Source organism: Dermacentor silvarum, chromosome 8 (assembly GCF_013339745.2).
Source record: "Dermacentor silvarum isolate Dsil-2018 chromosome 8, BIME_Dsil_1.4, whole genome shotgun sequence".
NCBI lineage: Eukaryota > Metazoa > Arthropoda > Arachnida > Ixodida > Ixodidae > Dermacentor > Dermacentor silvarum.
In genome coordinates, this window is record NC_051161.1 from 43,995,647 (window position 1) to 44,022,230 (window position 26,584).

At 43.9% G+C, this 26,584-nt stretch overlaps 1 protein-coding gene across 4 annotated transcripts in view; it reads right to left on the reverse strand.

The window, feature by feature from the left end:
• The window catches only part of LOC119461111 (adenosine 3'-phospho 5'-phosphosulfate transporter 2-like), a 28,970-nt gene that overhangs the window by 325 nt on the left and 2,061 nt on the right, over positions 1–26,584 (reverse strand). Inside the window, exons 4-8 of one of the 4 annotated variants that reach the window (XR_007468176.1) lie at positions 26,344–26,451; positions 19,889–19,986; positions 17,645–17,737; positions 15,507–15,688; positions 5,811–5,992 (exon numbers count right to left, since the gene is read on the reverse strand). Coding sequence is in view for 3 of the 4 variants with exons in the window: in XM_037722300.2 (XP_037578228.1) it covers positions 5,878–5,992; positions 15,507–15,688; positions 17,645–17,737; positions 19,889–19,986; positions 26,344–26,451 (596 nt within the window). In the remaining variant the exon portion in view is untranslated. Of the gene's footprint in view, positions 1–5,636; positions 5,993–15,506; positions 15,689–17,644; positions 17,738–19,888; positions 19,987–26,343; positions 26,452–26,584 lie in introns of those variants that run through there. The other 3 variants (XM_037722300.2, XM_049671747.1, XM_049671746.1) reach the window with 3 other exon arrangements.

Consider the following 26,584-nt stretch of genomic DNA (forward strand, 5'->3'; position numbering starts at 1 on the left):
CTCCAATTACCTCCGTCTTGCGCTAGCCGATTCCAACTTGCGCCTGCAAATTTCGTAACTCTTTGATACAATTATTTTATTGCAATTGCATCATTGTACCACTTATTTATTGCACCACATTGACTATTGCTTTATGGTCACAACAGTACACAGACAGCTTCCACCTTAAGATTTGCAATGTTCTTTGCAAGCCTCAAATTTATGCATGATATTTGCTTCGTTGTGGGTTCAGAGGGTTTTGTATGGCAGTGCTTTCATTCCCAAGTTAGAATACGCACATTTAAACTTTTAGCTGCTTTTGCACCTAATAAATTTTAAGGTATTTTTTTTTTTTTTTTATGTAAGAGCCATTTCATTGCGACAGCAATTAGGACACCGAAGGGGCGCTCATGCTGTTGCCATCGCGGTGTCACATTATCAGCGCACATGCGTAGCGCATGCATGCTGCAAAATGGTTGAAGTCAAGTCACCCTCATGCAGGGCTAGCTAGTACTCCACCTTGTTCCGTGCAGTGTGACCAAATGAATCGTGCTCTGCTCAATCGGCTCTGCTGGAGCCAGGGAAGCGTTCTGGCTTCCACAGCTGCCATGAGCATTGCGCGCACACACGTTAGTGTTCCTACTGAGAAGTTGTGTGCTTACTACACCGTGGTCCATACACTGGTCTGGGCGGAAATAACAGTAAACGTCGAGCTAAATCTAGTGCTGTCAACGCCAAACGTGTTCCCAGTTTTCCTGTCAGTGTCATCTTGTGCACCTACCCGCCGTGGTTGCTCAGTGGCTATGGTGTTGAGCACGAGGTCGCGGGATTGAATCCCGGCCACGGCGGCCGCATTTCGATGGGGGCGAAATGCGAAAACACTCGTGTACTTAGATTTAGGTGCACGTTAAAAAACCCCAGGTGGTCCAAGTTTCTGGAATCCCCCACTACGGCGTGCCTCATAATCAGATCATGGTTTTGGCACGTAAGACCCCATAATTTAATTTTTTTTTGTTCATCTTGTGCACCATCGAGGCGTGATGCCAGTAACACCGTTGCCAACATTTCTTGCACATCAGCATGCCCTCTTTAAAAAAAACGGCGGCCTTGATGTTCCCTTTAAGTGCTTTTAATGGCGCTAGCCCCTAGATCTTAGGTTAACGCACGTCCTTTTCCTACCACACCCAAAGGATCAACTGACAACGTCAGTGCATTAGGACACAATGAGTAGTTCATACCCTCTTAAGCAATAGCTCATACCCCCGTAAACGTGGTCTCCCCATTATGAAGACAAGAGAAGTGAAATTCTACGCTGGAATGATGAGCGGTAACGGAGACAGCTGTGGAAGAAGACTACGAACGCGTGAGCAATGGTACGAGCGTGTTTGCGTGGCTGCGCCGAAGGGCACCAGCGAGCCGACTGTGGAAGACGACAACGGCACTCGAGCCATTGATGATGTTAGTTAATCATAATGAGAAAGACCCGATGGTTAATTGGCCCTTTCCTTAACTAAACTTATGCCCCTATGTCATGTCTAACCTATACAACTTTTAACTTGAACCATCGCCTCCTTTTAGGTGGGTTTTCATTATTCTCATGGTTTTGGAGACACCTCAACTTGCTGTTGCCTGAGGCAGACTTCCGGTGTGCTCCTTGACAAACGTAATGTCGCTAGATGCTAGCACCATAAAAACAAAAAGGTATTCACATTCACTAACTAAATACTAACAGGTTACTTGTCAAAACAAGCACTACCCTCTTATAATAAATGAAGATAGTAAAATGATGCTTATTACTTTTCACTACCTGCTGAAGCTAGTAAACAGCAATAACTTACTAAGTACTAACTGTATTTAGTGATCGTTTGTCGCGATATTCACTACATGGGTAGTGCACTTACTAAGGCAACTGAAATATATTTACCAACAATACAGTGGGGCCTATTCGATTAGTGGTGCTTGAGTTATGTCAAGTCGATGATTTTGTAAAAGCATAACAATATAACACATCTGAAAAAAAAAAAAAAGAACCGCATCCTATTGCTATATATTATACATAAATTATTATTATACACAATGCTTAACAGGGACAGTACGGCTCATGACTCTGGGTAACAATGTACTACACAACGCCATCAAGCAACGATAAACACGAACACACATACACAACAACGACAAAGGTGCTATGTGACACGTACTTCAAGAGCAACTTCAATACTCTATATAGCCATAGTTTGAGGGAGCACATGTAGCACCGGTGAGCATCAATGTATTTAAATAAAAAATCAGTTTTGAACCAAAATTTATATATCCTACCATCTGCATATAGTACGTGTAATACGTCGTCTCGCATAACTGTTCATTCAACATAATGACCGCTACTACAGTTTATGTAAATATTGCATAAGGCTGTCACAACCGCAGCTTAATAGACCGTGGCCAGATGAGGTTGTAGTGGCTTAGTAATTACAGTTAAAACTACAAAGAAGCCTTTCTGGCTACTAATGACAGCCTTTACTAGCTTTACAAGCCCCTGGCTAGTACAGAACTAGTAAAGAGGCAGTAAAGTACATAGTGATCTAGTAAACACATCCATTTCTATTAGTTATTTACCAACATTATTTTTAAGAGTGATACATGCAGAGACATGGCTGGTATCTGCCAGGGCACTGTTCATGATGTGCAGCACTATGTTGCCTCCGTGTATTGTTAGAACACCATGCGACGAGCTAGAGCAAAACCTAAACCTAGAGCAAATGCTAAACCTCGTTATCACTGTCAATGCGAAGCGAAACTGTGACATATTTTACAAGTGTGTTCAATTCTTGGCGTTTACAACATAAGGTGTGCACAAGAGTTCTGTACACTTGCGTACAATAAAATGCATTGCCAGAAATTTCTAACCGAAATTTTGCTTCAGTTGGCCTTTTCATGTTAGCCGTACACATGCATGCTCTGTAGGAAAACATTGTTCGCAATGTTTTATTGTCACTGCATGCAGCTTTATTGTAATGTCTTAGAATGCACAGCCAAAGCAATGACAGTTTTAAGGCGTGTATAGACTAAGTTCCTCCAGCTGGCCCGGGCCAGGGCTGGGCTTGGAGCTACAGGGCCCAGGTTCGCATGGCGTGGCCAAATGCAGTGCTCTACACCGTCTTGCCTAAGATCCTCGTACACTCTGTATTAGTATTTCACCTTATATGACACCTCTCTGGTCCCTCAAGCCCTTGGTCACCATGTCCACAACATCGTGGGCAGGGATAATGTAATTATATTCTTTTTCACACCTCATCAGTGGTCTAAGTTACGCTTCGCTCGCGCTACCACTGGGATTAGCCAGTAGTAAACAGTGGATGATAAAGGAATAGATCGAGCAAAACGAATTCCTACAGTGTACTGACCCTGGTAGGCACCGCAACAGTTATATACCAAAAGCTCCGGAGCAGGAGCTAAATCATAAACTTTACTCTCTCGCCCTCAGTGGCACATGCTTGCACTTGTAAACAGAAGCAGCAAAATGGTTGCCCGTCTGCACCAATACAAGTTTACACCCCTTACCAGTTCTTACTGGTAAATGGCTGGTTCTGCTCTGTAGTGTGGGGCCTTGAGGACCAACAGCATATGGCAAACTTCATTGGAGCAGCACTGAAAAATGTTGCTAGAAAAGGTCCTGGAATGGGTGCTTTGAATTTACCACCTCTTTACTCTTCAATATCATGCCCACACACTGTGTGAATCGGTGTAAGCGAAGCTTTCACGTCCACTACCAGCCACAGCATCTAAACCAGTTAGATGCCTCAAAGAAAGCTTAAAGGCCAACTGCAACATAATTTCACTTTGGTTAAATTTTTAATGAGTAGCAGGATAAAATAAGACAACGACCACAAAAGATTTCTTAAGGTTAACGTTTCGGCTCCCACACAAGAAGCTTGTTCACAGAAATAAATAAAATAGTATCCTCTTCTGTGGTCGGTGTCTTGTTTTGTTTCATCATGTTCTATCCAACCCCGATGGGATATCATCACACTCTCAATTTCAAATTAGTAGTACATACCACTGAACCAATCGCTATAACACAAGTCCCAGCACGCCACGGGCAGTCGTGGGCACTGCATCTACGCTGTTGCATCTACACTATGCAGCAGCGTTGTCTCCGAGATTGCGGAGGTCATGCGTCACTTCCAGCAACCAGTAAAGGCGGTGGTTTTACCAGTTCCAGTACCAAAAACTGGCTATTTTTGCAAGCTTTTCATACCTCCCCCGCCTGTATTTCAAATGTTGAATTTTGCATGGAGGCTCCTCACATTAGCTTAAACTAGGCTTTTTTGTACGGTAAAAAATTTTATTGCTGTTGGCTTTATAGGCCAACTGCAACAAAACTTCACTTCAATAAATTTGTTACAAATGAGGAGTAAGTATGTACTATAGAGGCAGTCTTAGCGAAGCTGCAACGTTGTTCAATTTTCTTTTTTAGCAGCCTTGATATAGTAAACAGACAATGCGTGCATCTGGTGGTTAGCGAATATGATGTAAATCCCAGCATGTCACCTCCAAGATATTTCAGTTCACCACTTTTAACCGTGGGTACCACCTGATCTCAGACGTCATGCTGAGGAGCAGCTCTGGTTCTCACTATGCTGGGTCGTACATCAATCATCCTTGGTGAGTGGTAATGGCTGAATTTTTTTTTTTTTCAGTTCCAGTATCCAAGGAATCTATTTTTGTCAGATTTCTCACGATACATCCACTAGTACTCAATCGCAAAGTTTTTCACAGAGGCTCTTTTATATCTATACTTATCTCAATCTAAGCTTGTCGTGCTGTCCTAAATTTCTTTGTAGTTGGCCTTTAAGTATAACCTCTGCACTAATCCCAGGAACACAGAAACGTAACCTCTTCGCCCAAGCTCAACCATTGACCACAGCATCCAAATCAGCCCGACTCCACAAAGAACATGCTTTAATAAAAAACCTATGCAGATTCAATGCACATTTTGGAATCTATGCAAAGCAAAGCTTTCGTGAAGTGGTTAATAAAATACCATAAACTAGCACATTTCATTATTGTGTCTGTGGTATAAAGGACACTGGCGCACGTGCATGTGCTCTCGCATACCCGTTGTACGCAGTGCGACACACGCAGCGATCATCTCAAAGCGTTAGTTTGTGTTGGCACGATGGAAGTACTACATATATGTGCAATTATGGCCTAAGGGTTTGAGTATCGGGCTACCGTGCTGGGGGACAGAGGTTCAATACCACCATCTGGCTCGCAATTCTAATTTTTTTTTTTTTTTAGGAGTGACCATTCAGCAGGACAGTAACAGCAGCCTCGGTCAATAAATTCTGGGAACGTACGTAAAGACAGTTTCGCATAATTTTTTTTTTTTTTTCTGAGCAGATCTGACCACTATGTATGCATTTCTTTATCCAACATAGCCTTTGTCAAGAGGATATATGTTTGGAGCAGGTTGGGGAAAAGCCTACGATATTGTCAGTAAGGACTAACCATTAGTAGAAATCATCATTCCATGGCATTTCGTTCAGATGTGCTAGCAACCTTGCCCAGCATGGCCTCTGGCTACAACCGCAACCTCTGCAGAGGCCACAATCCACAGCAGCCTTGGTTAATGAAAATGACTAGACACAGCCCACCCCTCCTATTCAAATCATACCTTTCGTTAAGCTAAGCACTAGCAGACAGTGAAAGCATGTAGAGGGACAAAAGAATGACATGCAGTAAATAAAAGCATTTGCTTAACATTTGAGCTCTTGCACAGATCACGGCATTGTAGTGTAAAACACCAGTCCATGTGTAAATGGCTCACGCACCATTAGTAAAACAGTTTCTTGCACTACTTCGACTAGATATTTTGATTATCAGCTACTGCAATCACGGTCATGAAGATTGTCTCTCCCGGTTGACGACGGGAAGTAGTGGCTGCTTTGCAAGCTTTTTGCTGTAGGCATGAAGGTACACTCCCAAAAGCACGAGTGCACCTGACCAGACGTACCTGTGGTATAAGTGAAATAGATGCAAAGCAGCAGTTTAGGAATTATTAGAGAAGCAAGCAAACAAATAAAAACTAGCTGCACCACATGGTAAATAAAACAACACGCAGAAGAGTTGCCCCAAAGGCTGGTAACAGGAGTTGTGGCAAAATGGAACACATCAAACAACATCAACTATTCCAAGGGCAACTTTTCCACTGTATACAGTCGAACCTTGATATAACCAAGTGAATATAAATAGTTTTTTTCCCAATACCAGCATGTAATAAATGTTGGATATAATAAGTTTCTTCGTGCAGGATGTGACTTTGTTGTAATGACGAGTCATATAAATAACGAATATTAGTTATAGAGGTAGTAATTTCGAGACAAACACAACCTTATTGTAATGAAGATAGCATGTATTGAATGTATGCTTATAACAACTATCAGATATAATGAAGGTATTTTGTAACAGATGCAATTTCATTGTCAAGAGGCCAACGTGTAACGAATGTGTGCTTATAACGAACATCGAATATAAGGAAGGCACATATTTTCGTGTTGCATGTGACCCCCCCCCCCCCTTTGTTATAACAAGATTCGACTTTCGTGGCCTACGTGCTACAACAATGGCCTCCTGTTTTGATCTTCAAAATTGACACTCCTAGTGCATGCACGCTTTCTCCCTCTTTCGTAATCCCTGCCTGTCAACAATACCACAAAAACAAGCAACCAACCCAAGTGAAACCCCTTCCCCCTATTATCATCATCTTCTATTAAGCTGCACTTTGCTGCTATCTCGTTTAACCCCCAAGGAAAAGGTGGACCCAAAACATCAGGTTCAATAAACCCCATTTTTTTTTTTGTTAGAGGTGTTCACTTGGCAAATCAGTTCTGTGGAAGCTGGCAAGGTGGAGGAAAGATCATGGAAGGGAAAATTGTCATCCACCTAACTAGCACGATGCTGCAAAGAAATAAAGTCTATCAGTGCAGACATTTGGGCTTGTTGGTGTAACATGTTTGGAGATTTTCTTCTTGAAGCGAAAAAAAAAACAAGAAAACATGGACGTAGAAGAAGAACGAAGACATACACGGGCGCTAACTTCCAACAACAATTTATTTCCGGGACGGACGCCACTTCTATACCATCACTTTTTTCCATTCGCTTCACAAGTACATGTCTACTGACACGGTACATGATAGTCTAATATACTTGCAGACTAAGGCAAGGCAACAAAGCACCTGTTAAAATGATATAATGACACACTTGCAGACTAGGCAAAGAAAAAGTTTAACGCATGCGCAGAAATTCCAACTCCTTCTTGGATAGTGACAGGGATGATTTGCTAACACAAGCATCACTGAACTTTCCAATGTGAGCACTTTCAATGATTAGATGAGTTAATTCGCATTTGCTTCTCCCGATAATAACTGTATCTTCGAAGCGGGGCTCGCCGCTTCCGCACTTGTGACAATGAATTGCGAGGAAGCCATCAGCCGCAGGCTTGTCAACTTTATTGGTATGTTCCCTAAGTCTATCATTGATGCATCTGCCGGTTTGTTCACTCCTTCCACATTGCAAAGGTATTCTGTAAGTAACACAGTTCCTACAGTTAACGGTACCCTTTTCTGTGCTGCTTATTGCACGCAACCTTTATTGTACCATATGGTCTTGTTTTTGTACATAAGCTGATAAGCTTATTTGGAGCCGAGAACACTATGTCGACCTTTCCACAACGTCGTATCTTCTTCAGGTTATGCGATAGGCGGTGAATGTACGTAATTACGACGAAATTTTTCTTTTTCCCAACTCTGCACTAGCTGTCGTCGAGGAGCCATCCTCTCCTGACTGCGTTGCTCTGAGCAAGGCTTTAGAAATTGACACAATGGCATGGTTTGGAAACCCAGCCTCACTCAAACACACTAACTGTTTTTGAAAACTAGAGGATATCAAATGAGGGCACAATTTCTTTAGAGCATTGCTCAAACACATTTTCCTTATGCCCCTTTTATAAGCTTAGAATGAGCAAATCATCCCTGTCACCATCCAAGAAGGAGTTGGAATTCCTGCGCATGCGTTACAACTTTTTCTTTGCCTAGTCTGCAAGTGTGTCATTATATCATTCTGACAGGTGCTTTGTTGCCTTGCCTTAGTCTGAAAGTATATTAGACTATCATGTACCGTGTCAGTAGACACGTGCTTGTGAAGCGAATGGAAAAAAGTGATGGTATAAAAGTTGCGTCCGTCACGGAAATAAATCGTTGTTGGAAGTTAGCGACTGTGCGTGTCTTCGTTCTTCTTCTATGTCCGTGTGTTTTTTGCGCTTCAAAAAGAAAATCTACAAACTGAAAAGAAAGCCCATATAGGTTTCTCAGAAAGAGAGCTTTGCAGTTATGAAAAATTCGTCCTGGTTTGGCAATTAAACCTGGGACCAGCACTTTTCCAGTGCAGTGGCTCTACTATCTGAACTAACCAGAAGGTTTCCTCCTGGTTAGCTCAGGTAAAGTCAGCTCAACTCAGGTTAGTCTACTTCTACCTTGCGGGCTTCCGCCAAACTGATTTGCCATATTCAGTGTCCCTGTGGTTCGAGTTGTTGATAAATTCGACCGCACTCCGCAATCTGCTAGCCTCCTATTTACAGTGGTAGAATAGCTGCGCCAACTGTGACAAATTGTGCCTAGAGCGATCCTGCTACAAAGTAACATTTTAATGGAAAATTACTCCAAGCCATCGCCAAGTCAAGCACATAAGAACACAAGCCTCTTTCGGCTGATGCTGCTTGGTAGTAAAACTGAAACCACAACCTAAAGAATGTCATCGTCATTATCATCATTCTGAAAGTCAATGACGCCGTCATAGCTATAGCCGATGCTGTTGGTTCCCCAGACTCCATTCACTGTTTTCGCACATTTGTTGAATTTCTCCCCTACAAATGTTCCAATGTAGTGCCACTATATGTTAGCTTGGTTTGTGCAATTTACGCTGCAGTTTGGTGTTCCTCTTGCCAGTGTGGCACGTAGCTCACTCAAGGAGGATGTCGGATCAAAAATAAGTCTCGGATAATGTCCAGTCACACATTGTTTAGCACAGTTGGTGGTGGTGCAAACTTAAATATATTATGACGTTTCTGTTGGCACGACGTTTACTCGGCCTGAGTACTCGGCAGCGAACCAGCAAAGGCACACACCCAATGATGATGATAATATACAGATGAAGAAGTGCGTAATAAACGCTCACACTAATTTCCCCCCCCCCACGTGGAAGCGGCCAGGATGGCCGCAGGTCAGGCGATGAAGAATGCCGCGTGAAGGGTTTCATGCGGGAGACATGAACGACCTCGGTGCTGCGACAACGGCGGTCTGTTGCGGCGACAACAGGAGTCACGCGATAATTGATGGGCGATGTCTGCTCCAGGACTATGTAGGGCCCGATGAATTGCGGCTGGAACTTGTTGCACAAACCAGGCGTGCGAAGGGGCGTCAATAGAAGTATTTCGTCACCAGTTCAAAAGGACACAACGCGATGGAAGGCATCGTAAATGATCTTCCGGTCTTGTTGTCTAGCTGCTGTGTTTACGCGAGCACACTGGTGACACTGGGCGAGTCGTGAAATGAATTCTTCGCTAGACGATCCAGATGGGTTGACAGGAGAATCGAAGAAAGAAACGTCATAGCGACCGTCCGTAAACTAGGTAAAATGGTGAGTAGCCGGTGGTACGCTGAATGGCTGTGTTGTAGGCGAAAGTAATGAACGGTAGAAGAGTAATGAACGGTAGAAGATTGTTCCAATTCTTGTGATCAGGTTGAATATATATGGCGATCATGTCGGCAAGCGTGCGATGAAATCGCTCTGTCAAGCCGTTAGTCTGTGGATGGTAACTCGAAGCTGTTTTGTTGGTGGTACCAGAGGCGCGCAGCACTTCGTTTAAAAGTTGCGAGAGAAAGGCCTTTCCACGGTCGCTTAGCAGTACCCGAGGAGCACCATCGCGCTGAATTACAGCTTGAAGGATGAAGTCAGAAACCTCCGAAGCTGAGCCAGTAAAAACTGATGTCTCAGCGTAGCGCATCAGGTGGTCGATGGCGGTCACTATCAATCGATTGCCAGCTGCAGTAACGGGAAGGGGCCCGTAAAGGTCGATACCAACAACCTCAAATAGTGCGGTGGGACACGGAATAGGAAGTAATTCGCCGGCAGGAGCAGAGGTAGGGAGTTTGTGACGCTGACACGGAGAACAGGAACCGACGTATCTCGCCACACGTACAAAGGCCAGGCCAATAGTAACGGCTTCGAATGCGATCATAAGTTTTGTGGAAACCGAGATGGCCAGCAGTCATGTCATCGTGGAATGCTTCGAGGACATGGGCTCGAAGAGAGCGCAGTAGAACGGGCACCCAGCGTTAACCGTCAGGGTGGTAAATGCGCTGATACAGCACGCGATTGTCCAGCTTGAATTGTGCGAGTTGGCGTCAAAAGCGCGTTAGGTGGGCGAGAAGCGCCAGAGAGGTGGTTTATCATATGCCGACAATATGGGTCAGCCCGTTGGTGAGATGCGAATGCTTCATCGTCGTCCGGAGAAAGGCGGTCTATTGAGGCTAGAGAGGAAACCGGCGTAGAAGTGACATCCAAAGAGCTGCTTTGCGACGCAGTTGCCAAGGTGTCGAGTGGGTGCGCAGGAAGCGGGCAACGAGAAAGAGCATCTGCGTCTTGGTGTTTTTTGCTTGGCTTATGAATAATGTCAAAGTCATATTCTTGCAGGCGGAGAACCCAGCCACCCAGCTGTCCAGTCAAGTTCTTAAGAGTGGAGAGCCAGCATAACGCGTGGTGGTCCGTAACAATTGTAAAATGACGCCCGTGCAAATAGGGATGAAACTTCTGTACGGGCCAAACAACAGCCAGGCACTCCTGCTCAGTTATCGTATAGTTCTTCTCGGCATCGGTGAGTACGCGGCTGGCATATGAAACGACTCTCTCGCGCGAACAGTTGTCACGTTGCAGAAGAATGGCACCGATGCCGCGGCCGCTAGCGTCTGTGTGCAAGAGAGTCGGTGCAGTCTCATCAAAATGGCAAAGCACAGGTTCAGACGTGAGGGCGCCCTTCAACATGTCAAAGGCTGCTTCATATTCTTGAGACCAGAGAAAGGATACACTGGAAGCAAGTAGCTTGTGCAGTGGCGCAGCGATGGAAGCAAAGTTCTGTATAAAGCGACGGAAATAAGAGGCGAGGCCAAGGAAGCTTCGCAAGTCTTTAGGCCTTTCTGGGCGAGGGAAGCGAAGGACCGCAGCAATTTTGTCAGGGTCAGGACGTATACCCTCCTTGCTCACGACATGCCCCAGGACCTTAATAGATCTGCTGGCGAAACGGCATTTCTTCGTGTTGAGCTGAAGACAAGCGTCAGCAAGGCACGTCAGAACTTCATCCAAGCGTTGCAGGTGCTGAGGAAATGTTGATGAAAATACGACAATGTCTGCCAGGTAGCAGAGGCAAGTTTTCCATTTCAGGCCACGCAGCACGGTGTCGATCATGCGTTCAAAGGTCGCAGGTGCATTGCATAGCCCAAAAGGCATGACATTGAATTCGTGAAGTCCATCAGGAGTGGCAAACTCTGCTTTTTCTTTATCGTCTTCGTGCATGGGAATTTGCCAATACCCGGAACGCAGATCGAGGCTTGAAAAGTAATCTGCACCTTGTAGTGAATCAAGGGCGTCGTCAATGCGAGGCATAGGGTATATGTCCTTTCGAGTGATCTTATTGAGGGCCCGGTAATCGACGCAAAAGAGCACGGAACCGTCTTTTTTTCGGACCAAAACACCAGGAGATGACCAAGGGCTAGCTGAGGGCTGGATGACCTTCTGCTGTAGCATGTCCGCGACATTTTCTTCTATGATTTTCCGTTTGGCTAGGGACATGCGGTACCGGCGTCGGCGCACTATAGATGCTTCGTCTGTCTGAACGCGATGTGCTGCAGCTGTGGTTTGGCCCAGAGTCGACGAATGGACATCAAAAGAATTTGCGTGTTTGTTCAACAAAGCAAGCAGCTGCTGCATCTGTGAAGGTGGCAAGTCACTGCTGATGGTTGCAGTAAGGGCGGAGAGTGAAGCAGTATCACAAGTAGAAGGGTCTTTGGAAGACACAGTTATAAAGGGCACGACGCATACAGGCCCTGGGTCTGCCGCGCAAGCCACTGTGGTGCTTTGTGGAAGGAGAATTTTCTCCGATGTCTTGTTCATGGCGGTGACAAGCGCCGAGCCATTGTAAAATCGAACCGCACCTGGTGCAAATCCGATGTCTTTATGAAGGCAACGGGAATAGGGCAAGACCAAGACGTCACCATGGTCGATATCGTTCGATATAATGGTAATAAGTCGCTGTCGGCCGGGAGGCAGTTCGGTATCTTCCGCAGCGATCAGGCGCAACGGCATGCAAGTGTCTTCCCCAAGTAAGTAGTCGGTGTCCTTAAGATGCACGACGCTTTGACTACAACAAAAAGCCATGGAGCAGAAGAGAGAAAATCCCACACTGTTGATGAGCGCACAGGGACAGCACAGCTAATTGTATACAGTGCGGGATATCATCGATCAGGACACGGGCAGTACAAAGAGCGGAAGGTCGAACAATGTCCCCTTGGGCTGCAACTAGCTTCGGTCCATCGTATGGCATCGTGACTTTCCTGAGATGGGAACATAAATCATCGTGAATAACGGAAATTGTCGCACCTGTGTCCACCAAAGCATCGACGGGCACTCCTTGGACAAACACCGAAAGCATATTGGACAGGCGCACTGGAGGAATTTCAGTCCTGTTGTCGCATGCAGTTTGTCCTCCAAAAACTGCATAGCTTAGTTTTCCGGACGAACGTTAGAGTTGAGTGAGACGGGCCGTAGTGGTGACGTGAAGCAGCAGAACAGCAAAGGGGAGCGGCGTCTGGCTGAACAGTAAGTGCTTTGATCTTCAGTCGATGCGGGCGGAGATGTAGAGCGGAGCAGAGGTGAAGAGAAATGCCGGGTTTGGGAAGAGGCTTCACTGGAAAAGTTACGTTCAGAGATCCCCGACGCTCATCCTGCTGGCGCTTGCAACAGAAACGTGAAATTTGGCCACGATAGCCGCAGTAATAGCACGTGGGATGTGACGGACGCCATGGCTATGGTACAGGGTGCTAGGTGCTCCGGGATTCAGTGCAGCCAAATTGGCCGATGAAAGCTTGGGCGGCATTGAGGAGACGTTTACTGGAGGCGCGGCAGCAACAGACGCGTACGTTGGTAGCGGCATCGCGGAGTTGCTGTAGCCTGGAGGCGTGGCAGCAACTTCCGAGAACGTTGGTAGGGAATGAGAGACGGAGGGTTGCACGCGCGCAGATCAGGTCAAGGACGCCAGTTCATCCCTGATGATGTCATGCAAGGCCGCACTAGAAGGCGCACTGGCGCACATGGACGGTGACGACAAGCCCATAGATTGTAATTGTTCGCGTATCATAACACGCAGATGTGGGTCCGCTGTAGAACAATAGTCGCCAATGTCCGGCTGAATGCGAACAGACTCGAACAGACTCAAGTTCGTCCAGGCGCTGACACGTGGTGACGATGTCAGCGATTGTAGCGGGGATCTTGATGGCAAGGGCATTAAAGGCGATTGATCTAATGCCTTTCAGAATGTGGCGCACTTTGTCGGACTCTGACATGGATGAACTAACACGGCGGCAAAGTGCAAGAACATCCTCGATATACGATGTGTAACACTCGCCTGGCTGCTGTTGGCGAGCATCGAGGGTTTTCTTTGCGATGGTAGAACGAACCGCCGGTGTACCAAATACTTGGCGGAGCTGCTGCTTGAAGGCAGCCCAGTCAGTAAAGTCTATCTCGTGGTTGAAAAACCATGTCTTCGCCACACCCGTCAGGTAGAAAGAGACGTGGCGGAGCTTGTGGGGGTCGTCCCAACGATTAGCGGAACTTACTCGCTCATAGTCGTCCAGCCAGTGCTCCACATCTTCCCAACGAAGACCAGCGAGGAGATGGGGGTCACACTGGTGGTTAGGATGTAAGGGGTGGCTGGTGGTGTCAGAACGGTAGCAGTAGAAGTGGAGGGTGGTTCGTCCTGAGACATGCTAGCGGACAGTGGGCACAAGCAGCGGCCTGAACGTAGCTCCAGGGGGTATATGACTGAGCGGGCAGAGGACTGAGGATCGAAGAGCTACCTCCACCACTTATGACGTCTCTGCTGGCACGACGTTTATTCGGCCCGAGTAGTCGGCAGCGAACCAACAAAGGCACACACCCGATGATGATGATCACACAGAACTGAAGATGAGGATTGAGCAACGTAGGATGATGATGATAATATACAGATGAAGAAGACGTGCTTAATAAACGCCCACAATATTTTGTAATACGTGTACTCAACGGCTGACATATAATTTGCTTATGAGTAGGCACCTTTCTTGCAGCCCTGCACAATTGGAACAGCAGATACCATGGTTGCAATTTAATCAGCTTTCACATGTTATGAAAGTTATGCAACAGGCACATTAGAAGGAACTTTTGAACACCTCCACTGTAACTTTCGTTTAGTTATGCACATCCTAGAGCGTGTTCTTGTTGACATGCCCTACTTCAGCAAACTTTTTGCATGCTCGCGGAATGCCTGTTGCAAAAGCGGAATGCCTGTTGCAAGTCCTAATGGTAGAAGTGGATTTATACTGTGTTATACGCTCAGGAAAAACCATTATAAAAAAGCTAATAAATCTAGCCAGAATGTCTCATTTATGCACATTGAGCCAGCTCTGCTATGTTTATTGACTATTTCAGATAAATTTGAGACCATATCTGGTATATATAGATGTATGTTGAACACTGCACCAAAAGTATTTGTCAGTGTGCCAAATGAGACTTCTGCCTGCACCAAGACATGCACCAAAGGGTCATATGGCTGCTCCACCACTGTGGTTACCTCAGGTGACAGAGTGACTGCCCCAAAAAGGCAATGGTCCCAAGTTCGATCACCGGGCCAGGGCGAATTTTTCTTCAACTACAAAGCTTTTGTTCTGAGAAATCCATATGGGCTTCCTTTGTAGCTTCATGCTACAGTCGGGTGGATGACACTTTTTCCTTTCACATGATTAACCTCACGTTTCATTACCCCAACCACAGAGGCAATTCTGTCAATGTTTAGCTTCCTGTTCTAGTTACCATTTCATGCAGTCCATCAACATACTAGTTGCTTAATGTGCTCTAAGTCTACACAGTGCTGCCTTGCTGACCTCCTTGTCAGCAAGGGACACTGAGGTACAACAGTGGGTTTAAAATGTGTAACCGGAGAACAGATTGAGGGCCATATTGTCTAACTATACATTTCATTTTTCATTCTTTTTACCCTTCCTTATTGGCTGGGATGCCGCCGCGCTACGCACCGAGTGGTCGATCCCAGTTATAAAGACAGCGTAACAGCATTTAAACTGCATCCGAGCCATTAAAAGAAGGGCAGCCCCTCGCATGCAAGCACGGTTTTTCAGGTTCGGAAAAGAGAAATTATTGCAACTCACTGGAATGAGAATGGCTTGGCAAACAGCATGAATGAGAGAATGATGGATATGGCCTTGCGGCAAGTTGTAACAACCACGGTGATAAAGGCATCGGATATGCTGATGAGTGTGAGAACCAACTGGACACCAAAATAGCCCAGGAGTGAAAATATGGCGGCATAGCCATAAGTCTCCACCGGATTCTGTTGAGTGGGGAAAAGAGAATAATAATTTCACTCAATCAATACAACATCAACGCAATAAAGGTTACCAAACTTTGAGCATGCTACATTTTCCTTGCATTTAAACACTGGACAATACCCAACAATGATGTTAGCACCTGCACGATGCTGCTGTCCCTCTGGGACTTCGTACTAGAAGAGGCGATTGGCCGTCGTTTGTGTTCTTCCCCTTTTCCTTGTATTTACCCCACTCCCCACATAGGCTTTCAAGCCAGAACTTTCTTTGTAAAGGTTTATCAAACAATCAATTATTTGCTCTTGTTTTATTTACTGTTTTATTGACTAAGTCTTCAATACATTGTTACCAAGGGGCTTGACTGTTACCAAGAGTCATGCCCCATAAAGGCTTTTCCTAACCCAAACGTTCCTTGCGTCGTGTTTACCACCCTGAGACCGTGACACAATGCCATTGCGGTTTTTCCATTGTTGTCACTCCAGCTTCGTCACCTAATTCTTGTCACGTCGCCGTTGTCACACCATTGTTGCCATACCCTCACCATCATCCCATTGTCCTCATACTGTTGCCATGCCATCATCATCATACAGCCATTGTGATGCATTCGTTTTCATACCCTTGCCATGATGCCATCGTGGTCATTCCATCGTTATGTTAACTGCATCATCCAACTCTCTTCATGCTGTCATCGTCACGCAGTCGTTATGCATTCGTCTTACCATCACCAGCACTTGAAGAATGTCATCCCATCGTTGCCATGCCATTGTCACCTTACCATTGTCATGCAATCACCATACTGTCATCGTCATGATGCTGCCGTGGCCGTTCCATCATTGTTATTCTAACTTCATCATTCGACTGTCATCATATCGTTGTTTTCATGCTGTTGTCGTCACGCTGTCGTCTTACCACCGTCATCACTTGAGAAATGTAATGATATTATCGTCATGCCATCATCATTCTATCGATGCCACTCCTTCATAATTCTCTAGTAATCATGCTATCATCATTCAATCATGATTATGCCACCGTTGTGATGCCATCCTCGTCATTGCATCGTTGTTATGCATTTGCTGTCGTATCATTGTCATATTATCCTACAGCCTTCGTGATACAGTCCTCGTAATGCCATCCTTGTTACACAATGATCATTATCCTATTGTTCTCATGAAATCGTCATCACGCCATCACTGTTATACTGCCGTCATCATTTCAGATTCATGATCTCATTGTCGACATACCGCTGTCCTAGTTCCACCAATGTCATTCCATTGTCGTCACTGAGTCGTCATTAAACAGTCGTCGTCATTCCGTCAGGCTTATGGGCAACCTTGGAAAGCGAGTGTCAATTAACTATCTTTGTGGAATCAGCCACCAAACCATTTTTTCAATAGGCATTCTCATGACATCCATCCATTGATCCACACAGTCGTATCCTCTGGTTAACCGCCCTGTCTTTCCTTTGCTTTATCTCTCTCTCTCTCTCTCCATATAGAGCCGTCAAAGCGGTGCGAAGAAATTAACATCAGTGAGTGCTTCTGTGGGAGAAAAAATATCAATTGGCCCAACAGAACTTCTTTTTTTTTTTCATGTTGCAATGCAACAAAATTCTTTATTATCAGCGATTCACAGAAATTTACCAATCGTGCATTGTGGGAGCTGGTACATCACTATATCACAGTGACAGTGCTCTCAGATAGGAACTCCATTCTTGGTAAAAGTGGCACTTTGAAGATCTTGGAACGCTAAACATTCACTTTAGTAAGACTTAATGCTTGCCTTTGGCACCTTTACAACTAATGGTTTGAGTATGCTTGCACACCACCCTCTTCAGAATGCAGCTGCTATGGATGCGAAACACCATTGGGTGTTTTCGGTTCACCCTGTACACACCCGTTTTAGATATCAAAAGCAGGTAAAAGAAGAACAAAAAAAAAAAAAAAGGCCGCAGTGTTACTCACCCGAGCCCAAAACTTGACAGCTGGGATCAAATTCTGCATTGCAGCCAAGATGAAAAACAGGGTCACAGAACCGATGGAGTACGAGAAAATCATCTGTTGTAACAGGCAGGCGAGCGTAAGCAAAAGTCAGCACAATTATTTACATAAAACAGGAAAAAATAAATCATCAAAACAAATTTCACTGCCTGGGTAAACGTCCCAAGCCAGCACCGGGTTTACGAGAGACATTGTAGCAAAGGGCTCAGATTTGATCACCTGTAGTTCTTTAAAGTAAACTTAAATACAAATTTCATGAGCATTTTTGCCTTCTGTCCCTATCAGAATGTGGCGCCCCGACCTTGTTGTCAACAGCAGAATGCCATAGCCACTGAACCACTGTGGCAGGCCAGGGCAAAATATGAAAGCACAAAAGTGCAAGCATTTCTAAAATTACACTTTTCATACAGTGCACATCAAACTTGGGATAAACAAACTGTTATACATATATAAAACATTTTCATAAAAAGAATGAAAATGGCTAGCATGACAATAGGAGAAAAAAAAAAAAAAGAAAGGTCACATCATGTCCACGTGTGTACAACATAATATATTTGCTTTAGAGTTATTTTTGTGCTTCAGCGTTTTGTTGAAAAAGTAGGTGGAATGACAAAACATTTTTACTTTTGTTGATTTTGTGTTTGTTAATTTTGTTAATCAATTTTGCATTCCGATTAATGTGCAAGTAGTGTCCACTCTTTCAGCAATCCAGTTCAAAGATTAAATTATGCTATAAGTTGCAGGTAATTTTTGAAAATCCTGTATAGCGTAAAGAAAGAACACCTGATATGCGTACAGCTTGTGCAAAGGAGCCAATTATGCAAGGTCTGACAATTTTAGGTAGGTGACCACCATGTAGTATAATATACAGCAGATCTAAGATTATTATAACCCTGGGGTACTTCAGTGTCTCAGAGCAGTTTTCGCATCAACATGAAGCGGAGTGGTGCTTGTGGCATGCGTTGTTGTCTGAGCTCGTGTGCACATGCTGTCATAAAAATATAAAGCTGGAATTAGAGCAACGGACATCAAATTTCTTGTGCATATGGGCAGGAGTAGGAGTGAAAGACAGGAGATATTAGTGCAGATGTACAGAAAGGATTCTATGAAGAAAACAGCGGTGTACAAATGAATTGAACAGCTTGTTTAAAGATGGGAGCAAGTTCCTGATGAAGAATAAAGGAGTGAATCAGGATAATGCACCTGTGCACACAAAGTAAAGTAGTTGTTGGCGAGAAAATACTAACTTTGTATAGATCACCTGTCATACTCACTAGACCTTGCAACCCCTTTCCCCAACAAACTTATTTTGTCATTGATTATCCTAAGATCAAAAAGTTTTGAAAGGAAGACATTTTGATGACACTGAGGACGTGATGGCTTATACAATGGCAACTCTAAAGGCTATTCCAGAAAGAAAGCTACAAAACTGCTTCAAAGAGTGAAGTAGGTTCTGGTGTTAGTGTACAAGTTATCACAGCAGTGTTCAGCAATAAGACTGATTTATTTATTGATTGACTGATCGACCAATCAATTTGTAGGGTTTAATGTCCCGTGCCACAGTGGAGGGCTCCGTAGATTGATTTTAGCCACCTGTTTTATTTTTAATGTGCACTTAAATTTAAACATACACAAGTGTATCAAAATGTAGTTACCAAGACCAGGCATCCAGTTTGCGACCCAATGCTCAGTGTCAGAGCCAGCAATAAGGTATGTTTCTAGGAGCGTTGCCACACCTCATGCGCACTTCCGCTGTCGCACAAGCACTTTGATACTGCCAGTATTAGTGGAGGTGCATCCTCCATTTATTGACAAGCAATATTAAAGCTGGGTGTTTTTGTGCTTTACACGCAGTTACCCTTTTATGAGTAGATTGCAGGAGAGGAAAGGCATGTGCAGTGACAGGCAACGTGCAAACAAAAGGAAAGGGAAAACAGACAAACACATAAGCCAGTGCTAAAGCTTTGTCAGAGCTAAGTTCACAGAGAAAACAAAAACCACAAGAAACTAACACAGACATAGAAAGCAACACGGGCAGCAATGATAAGTGTAGGGGAGAAAACTGCTGAATTAGGTTTGTGCCAGTCTTTTCCACATCTGTTTGTTTCTGTCAGGGCTAGTTCTGCCTTGCTTGCCACTCGTGGGCTTACACACATTCGCTTGAAGCTGGCAAACAGGGAAAAAGAAATTTTTCCTTCACAAACTCACAATTTCAGAGTTTGGGGTGCCGTGGGTTCTCATTGCTTTCTCTTGCACATTGCCGATGATCGCATCAAAAAGTAGAGCCGTTGATATCATTGCAACTCCTGCAGGAGATACATAAAAATTCAAATGGATTCATTGTTTAACATCTCATGGCAGCCAATACGAGGAAACTAGGAAGTTTTTTTCATAATATGGCACTTCAAACTGGGCTGAATGAAAGAATGAGTGTAAATTTCGCAATGCCTTTCCATATTTGGGTGCAGTATGGCATAGCACTTTCAGATGTACATGTGTGCAAACAGGCACACGTGATGCATAGAATGCTTGCAAAAAGCTCATTTACAATGGGTGCTCTGTTCTTTTATACTGTTGGCATAACACCTGTTTACTCTGTTCACAAAGCATTAGCTAATGATTCCATGGTTCATCTATAGTGATGAGACATAAGATTAAACATTAAATTAATGATGGTGATGAAGTTCATTTGGCAGATGACGCAATGCCTAGAAGAGCAAAGGCAACCATTAAAGGGACGTACAACCAATCCTCATGGTAACCAGTTTTTTTTTTTTTTTTAGTGCAACAGATAGCTTGCCGGTAAGAGTATCCAATCATACAGTGTTAATGCGGAAAACGCAGTGGGAAATTCTTTTATAACAATTTTTCTATCTGCAGTGAGGATGTAGTCATGTGCACGCTGGAAATAGTGATAGGTGAGCACAATAGCGATTATACGCCGGCATTGTCGGAAAGCAGACAACAAGTGCGGCCCTAGCTATAAGAAAGTAATATTTCATTTATCAACCCGATGTGCCTCCAGTTCATGTTTTCTGAAGTGTTGAATTATTTCTTAATAACAGCAAAGTGATTTCGTGGTTTTATGTCCAACTGCCTTGCTGATATATACAACTCAAGGCATTTTTTTTAGCCATTTCAAGCTGAGTAGTAGAATATGCCAGTAGTGCTATTATTAAAGTCTACTGCATTCAAACAAGTTTCTTGAGTCTTCTGCACCTATTCACGGTGCACTGCAATCATTTGTGCGAAGTACAGAGGCGCACCCTGCACCCCTGTCCTCGATTGCAAGGGGTGCAAGGCAAGGTGCCACCGTGGTGCAGTGCACCCTTAAACCTTGCAGTGAGTGGGTGCAGCCCGGCGCATCACAACCGGCACCACCTGCACCTTTTCATTTGTGGTGTCCTGCACCTTTTCTGAATCAAACTTATTGTAGTGCTGGTACCCATCTATGGTACAATTAGTCAACGGTATTTTGTATCCCCCCCCCTCACACAGAGACCACAAAACTCCGGGTACTCACTTGCAAGCTCGTGCAAGCATGTACAAAAGCACGCACATAGGCATTTATAAAAGCATGCACATGAGCGCCGCCGTGCAATGAGCAACACCACCGCTCCGCCGTGCCACTCGTTGCCACAAAGGCAGCGCCGTTTGTAAGCGTGAACTTTTTTACTTCGTGAAACACACGCATAGAATAACGCGTACGCGCACATGTAATATAAACTACGATTTTAAACAATTAGTATGCGGCACTTGATAGCAGCCGACTTATACGTACACTAAGGTTTCACCGCCAGTTCATGCCACTTACCGTTTTTCGCTACTTTCTGCATCAATTTAAAATTACAATTCCTACTTAAATAGTGAACAGCATGCTCGATTCTGTCACTATAAATCAGGCTCTTTCCATTTCCACCAATATCTCACGACACATTATAGGCGGTTGTCGATCTCTTTAAAGGGGCCCTGAAACACTTTTTATCAATTGGAGAGAGACATTTGAAGTAAAAATAAGCTATTTCAGAATCACTTTGCCGCAAGAAGTACTTCAATGCGTTCAGCAGAAGCGGAGTTATCGGCAATCAAACACTGCATCTGCTGTGCTCCACTTCCTCCTTCAATGCCTTCGCACTGCGAAGGCTACGGCGGAGTGGGGCGGGGCCGCAACACTCAGCCTCCGAGACGTCACCGTGGCAAGCAGTTCAAATTTCATTTTGGACTTCCGATTTTGGTGCCTATGAAGCGCTAAACGTAAGCCAAACGTGGTTGTCCTCAGCGAGCCGCAGTGCGCTTAGCCAGTGGGCTCGTGGCGGCACCTCGCGGCGGCCGCGGCGTAGCCGACCGCAGCGACCAATAGCAGCCGCATATTGGAGTGTGCTTTATTACGAAATAAAGCACACAGAAAAGAGCGAGGATCATGGGGTCTTTTGAAACGAGAGCGTTTGAGAGAAAGGTGACTTCGCGCTCTGCTTGCGAGCTCCACGGACCGCGTACGACAGCAGAACTTGGCTGAGATGTGCACAACACCTTATGCTACCCGCGGACTATGTTATTTCACCAAGCCTGAGGGGTGGTTCAGGGCCCCTTTAAGACAAAGCATAACATACCATATACACTTGTGTAAGGGCTGCCCCCCCCCCCCCCCCCCTTCGCATTTACTTTTACAAGCTTAGATGAGGTGCAAACCTTGCACGGGAGCGGGTCATTTTATTTTCATTTCTCTGGCCATGCGTACTCCCCGTGATCCCTTTGTACTTGGTGCCTGTCTAGTCCTTGCCATTGCAGCTGTTGCCGCTGCTCAGGCTCGGAATGGCAGCACACTAATGGATACAGTCATCCTCCCTGTCATCCATGGTGCTAGATTTTTGTTTTGCAATGAATCCTTTGTAATTGCCTATTTGTAGTGAGACCCCTACTAGCCTAGTTGGTTATGGACCCAGATGATTTTTCACCCATATTTTAGTGTACATTGAAAAAGAAACAATAAAGTTAGTAAGTTAGTAGTAGGTATGCTTCTGACTTCAAAACTTTGCACAAAAGGGTCCAAATACACCCACAGATTAGCTTAATCAAAAATTTGAAATATCCTTTTTTTTTTAATTTTGGCAGCAAATTTGGAAGTGCAGCTGTTTTTTTACACGAGTGCAGTCCTTACTCGAGTGTATACAATATAGACTACAGATAGTATTGTGTGCGTGATGATACCAGCGCGCCTGCAGCTTCAAGACACTTCCAGTCACATGACTTACCAAAAGGGTCTTTTTACATTTTAAAATTAAAGAAAAGCACATAATGCCTCAAGACCTATACCTATAATTTTTCACATAACTCATGGCAAACTTATGAAATTCTGATTATGTACAGTGAAAAAGTGTTGAAAATCTGCGGGCTTCACACACTCCTGCTATTCATCCTTGTCTTTCTTGCCTGCTAAATTTAGTGGGCTATGTCAATGAGAAAAATTGAATGCACCTGTGTGTAAACCGTGAAAAGGTTTAAAGAAACAGCCCTTTGCCACAGCTTAAACTTTTAAGTACGAATTCAAGCTAGCGCTCCCACATTCTAAATGTGGTACTAGGCTAGCCTGGTTATGACATATGATTGTAAATATTGCATTATTGAAATGTTTCCATTCGTTTTTATTTCAGTGTACATTGATTAGTGGTGTGCAAGCATTCAAAATTTCGAATATGAATAGTCTTTGATATTTGATTTGTATTCAATTTGAGAAATTACTATTGATGTTGAATATTCGTTTTGTTCGACTACTATAAGGGAAAACAACAGTTTTTCCAGTTCACAGGAAGAATGACTGATGCAAGTGGTGACTTTACCGACTAATTCTACTGCAGGAGAACCGCAGTTGCTGCAAAGACGAACCAGTTTCTTAACGAGCACACAGAGGAGGTCAGATATGCTCAATAGTTACCAGTCACTAAGTAAGCATGTCTTGCCTTATCAGGCAGCCTACAAATTTGCTGTCTCGATTCAGGCAAAGCAATTTATTATTTAGCATATCTCACCATGGCTGGTATAACGTAAAACTATTCCAATCTGTTTTTATTCCAAATCGGCCATTAGCCCTCCGTGATAGGTCAAATTGGAACATTGGAATAGTTTTGTGTTATACCGGCCCATGTTTGGATTCCTTCAAAATAACATGTGGTACTATAGTATTGATCTAGACTCCTTCAACACGACCTTTCTACTAAATGTATCTTTTGACATGCTGTGTTCTTTTTCTTCAATACTGTAAATATCATGGTGCACGTGATATGTTCGCAATTTTATTTGTTTCTTATTTACAAAACTCTGAATTGACGACATCCAGCTGTTTACAGCATTAGATGTATCAGACAATGTAAACAAGCCTTTCGCTGCGCAGTACAGGCTTCACAAAACCTTTGGTTGCTTTTTTTTTATAAATTGGGAGTATTCGATGTGATTAGAAAATTTCAATTTGAACACTCAAAATAATCATAGATATTACAAGCGTGGCTGTTCTGTATGACCTTGTTGGCTGCTCACAAAAGCGTCGGCATACACACCAATTATGCAGCCCCATGTACAGCAAGTTCTTTGCCACCGACACAGCAACACTGTAATCATGACACACTGCAGATGAGCCTTGATATACAAAAATGTGCTGTAGTAATGTGCTTTCAAACAATTTTTCTTTGACAGCCAATTTTTCTTTGACAAAGACACCCACCATTTCATGCTCATGTAATAATAGTAATACTTATTTACATCAGGAGTGAGAACAAAGCAGTGAAGGAACAGACGTGCATCAAAACACTACTCTGATTAGGTGGCCCTTTAGCATAGAACAGATATATTGGCATACACATACACAAGAATACAAGGAGACATAATTGTGAAGAGCAGAGCTGGTGGTAACATATGTCTTGTGTCCGAAAGTGCACATAAATTTTATTCTGATCTATGTTCTGTCTGCCAGTTTACCTGCTGACAGTGACATAATTATCACGAAGGAATTTGTTCCTTTTTTTTTTTACTCAAGAAAAGAATTGTGTGACACGAGAATGTTTTTATAGAGCTACAGTTAATTATCATCATCATCAGCCTATATTTATGTCCACTGCAGGACGAAGGCCTCTTCCTGCGATCTCCAATTTCCCTTCTGTTGCGCTAGCTGATTCCAACTTGTGCCTGCAAATTTCCTAACTTCATCACCCCACCTAGTTTTCTGCCGACCTCGACTGCGCTTCCCTTCTCTTGGTATCCATTCTGTAACTCTAATGGTCCACCGGTTATCCATCCTACGCATTACATGGCCTGCCCAGCTGCATTTTTTTTCTCTTAATGTCAACTAGAATATCGGCTATCCCCGTTTGCTCTATGATCCACACCGCTCTCTTCCCTTCTCTTAACGTTAGGCCTAACATGTTTCGTTTCATAGTTCTTTGTGCGGTCCTTAACTTGTTCTCGAGCTTCTTTGTTAACCTCCAAGTTTCTGCCCCATATGTTAGCACCGGTAGAATGCAATGATAGTACACTTTTTTTTTTTTCAACGACACTGGCAAGCTCCCAGTCAGCATTTGGCGATGCCTGCCGTATGCATTTTATTCTTCTGTAAATTTCCTTCTCATGATCAGGGTCCCACGTGAGTAATTGACCTATAGATAAACGTTACCCTTTACAGACTCCAGAGGCTGACTGGCGATCCTGAATTCTTGTTCCATTGCCAGGATACTGAACATTACCTTTGTTTTCTGCATATTAATCTTCAACTTCACTCTTACACTTTCTCGGTTAAGGTCCTCAATCATTTGTTGTAATTCGTCCCCATTGTTGCTAAATAGGACAATGTCATCTGCAAACCCAAGGTTGCCGAGATATTTGCCGTTGATCCTCACTCCTAAGCCTTCCCAGAGCTTGAATACTTCTAAGCATGCAGTGAATAGCATTGGAGAGATTGTGTCTCCTTGCCTGACCCCTTTCTTGATAGGTAACTTTCTACTTTTCTTCTGGAGAACCAATGTAGCTGTGGAATCTTTGTAGATATTTCCGAAGATATTCATGTATGCCTCCTGAACTCCTTGATTATGCAATGCTTCTATGACTGCTGGTATCTCTACTGAATCAAATGCCTTTTCATAATCTATGAAAGCCATATAGAGAGGTTTATTGTACTCCGCAGATTTCTCGATTACCTGATTGATGACATGCATGTGATCCATTGTAGAATAACCCCTCCTGAAGCCAGCCTGTTCTCTTGGTTTATTGAAGTGTTACCCTGAATCTATTAGAAATTATCTTGGTGAGTATTTTATGCAGTACTGAAAGCAAGCTAATGGGCCTATAATTTTTTTCAGTTCTCTAACGTCTCCCTTCTTATGGATTAATATAATGTTGGCATTCTTCCAGTTCTCTGGTACACTAGAAGTAATGAGGCATTGCATATAAAGGGCTGCAAGCTTTTCAAGCATGATATCACAGTTACTCACACCATAGCAAAATGTGATCACATGGAGTGGATGTCTGTCTATGATATGCTAAAACTCTCTAACATTGTTTTGGTTTGCACAGCGTCTTGAGAAATTAGCACACTGCATGAAGCCGATGCTGCAGAGCTGCATAATTTTTACAGGCACCAAATATTTTGTGAACAGGATGAATAAGTGAAGAATACTTGCCTATAAGTGAAAATGTCGGCGATACCTTGCTATCAGTCAGGATAAAGGCAGCCAGTCCAATGCTCATAAGCAAAGCAGCTAGCAGGTCAAGACTTTTGTACTGCTTTCCTATGAAGAAAATGTTTATACACGTTGTTGTGGCATGCTCAAAAACTGGAATTTATATTTACAATTGAAATATACAGGGTGATTTTCTTTTTTTATCATTAACAGAATTCTTTAAAAGCCACTTGTGGCATGC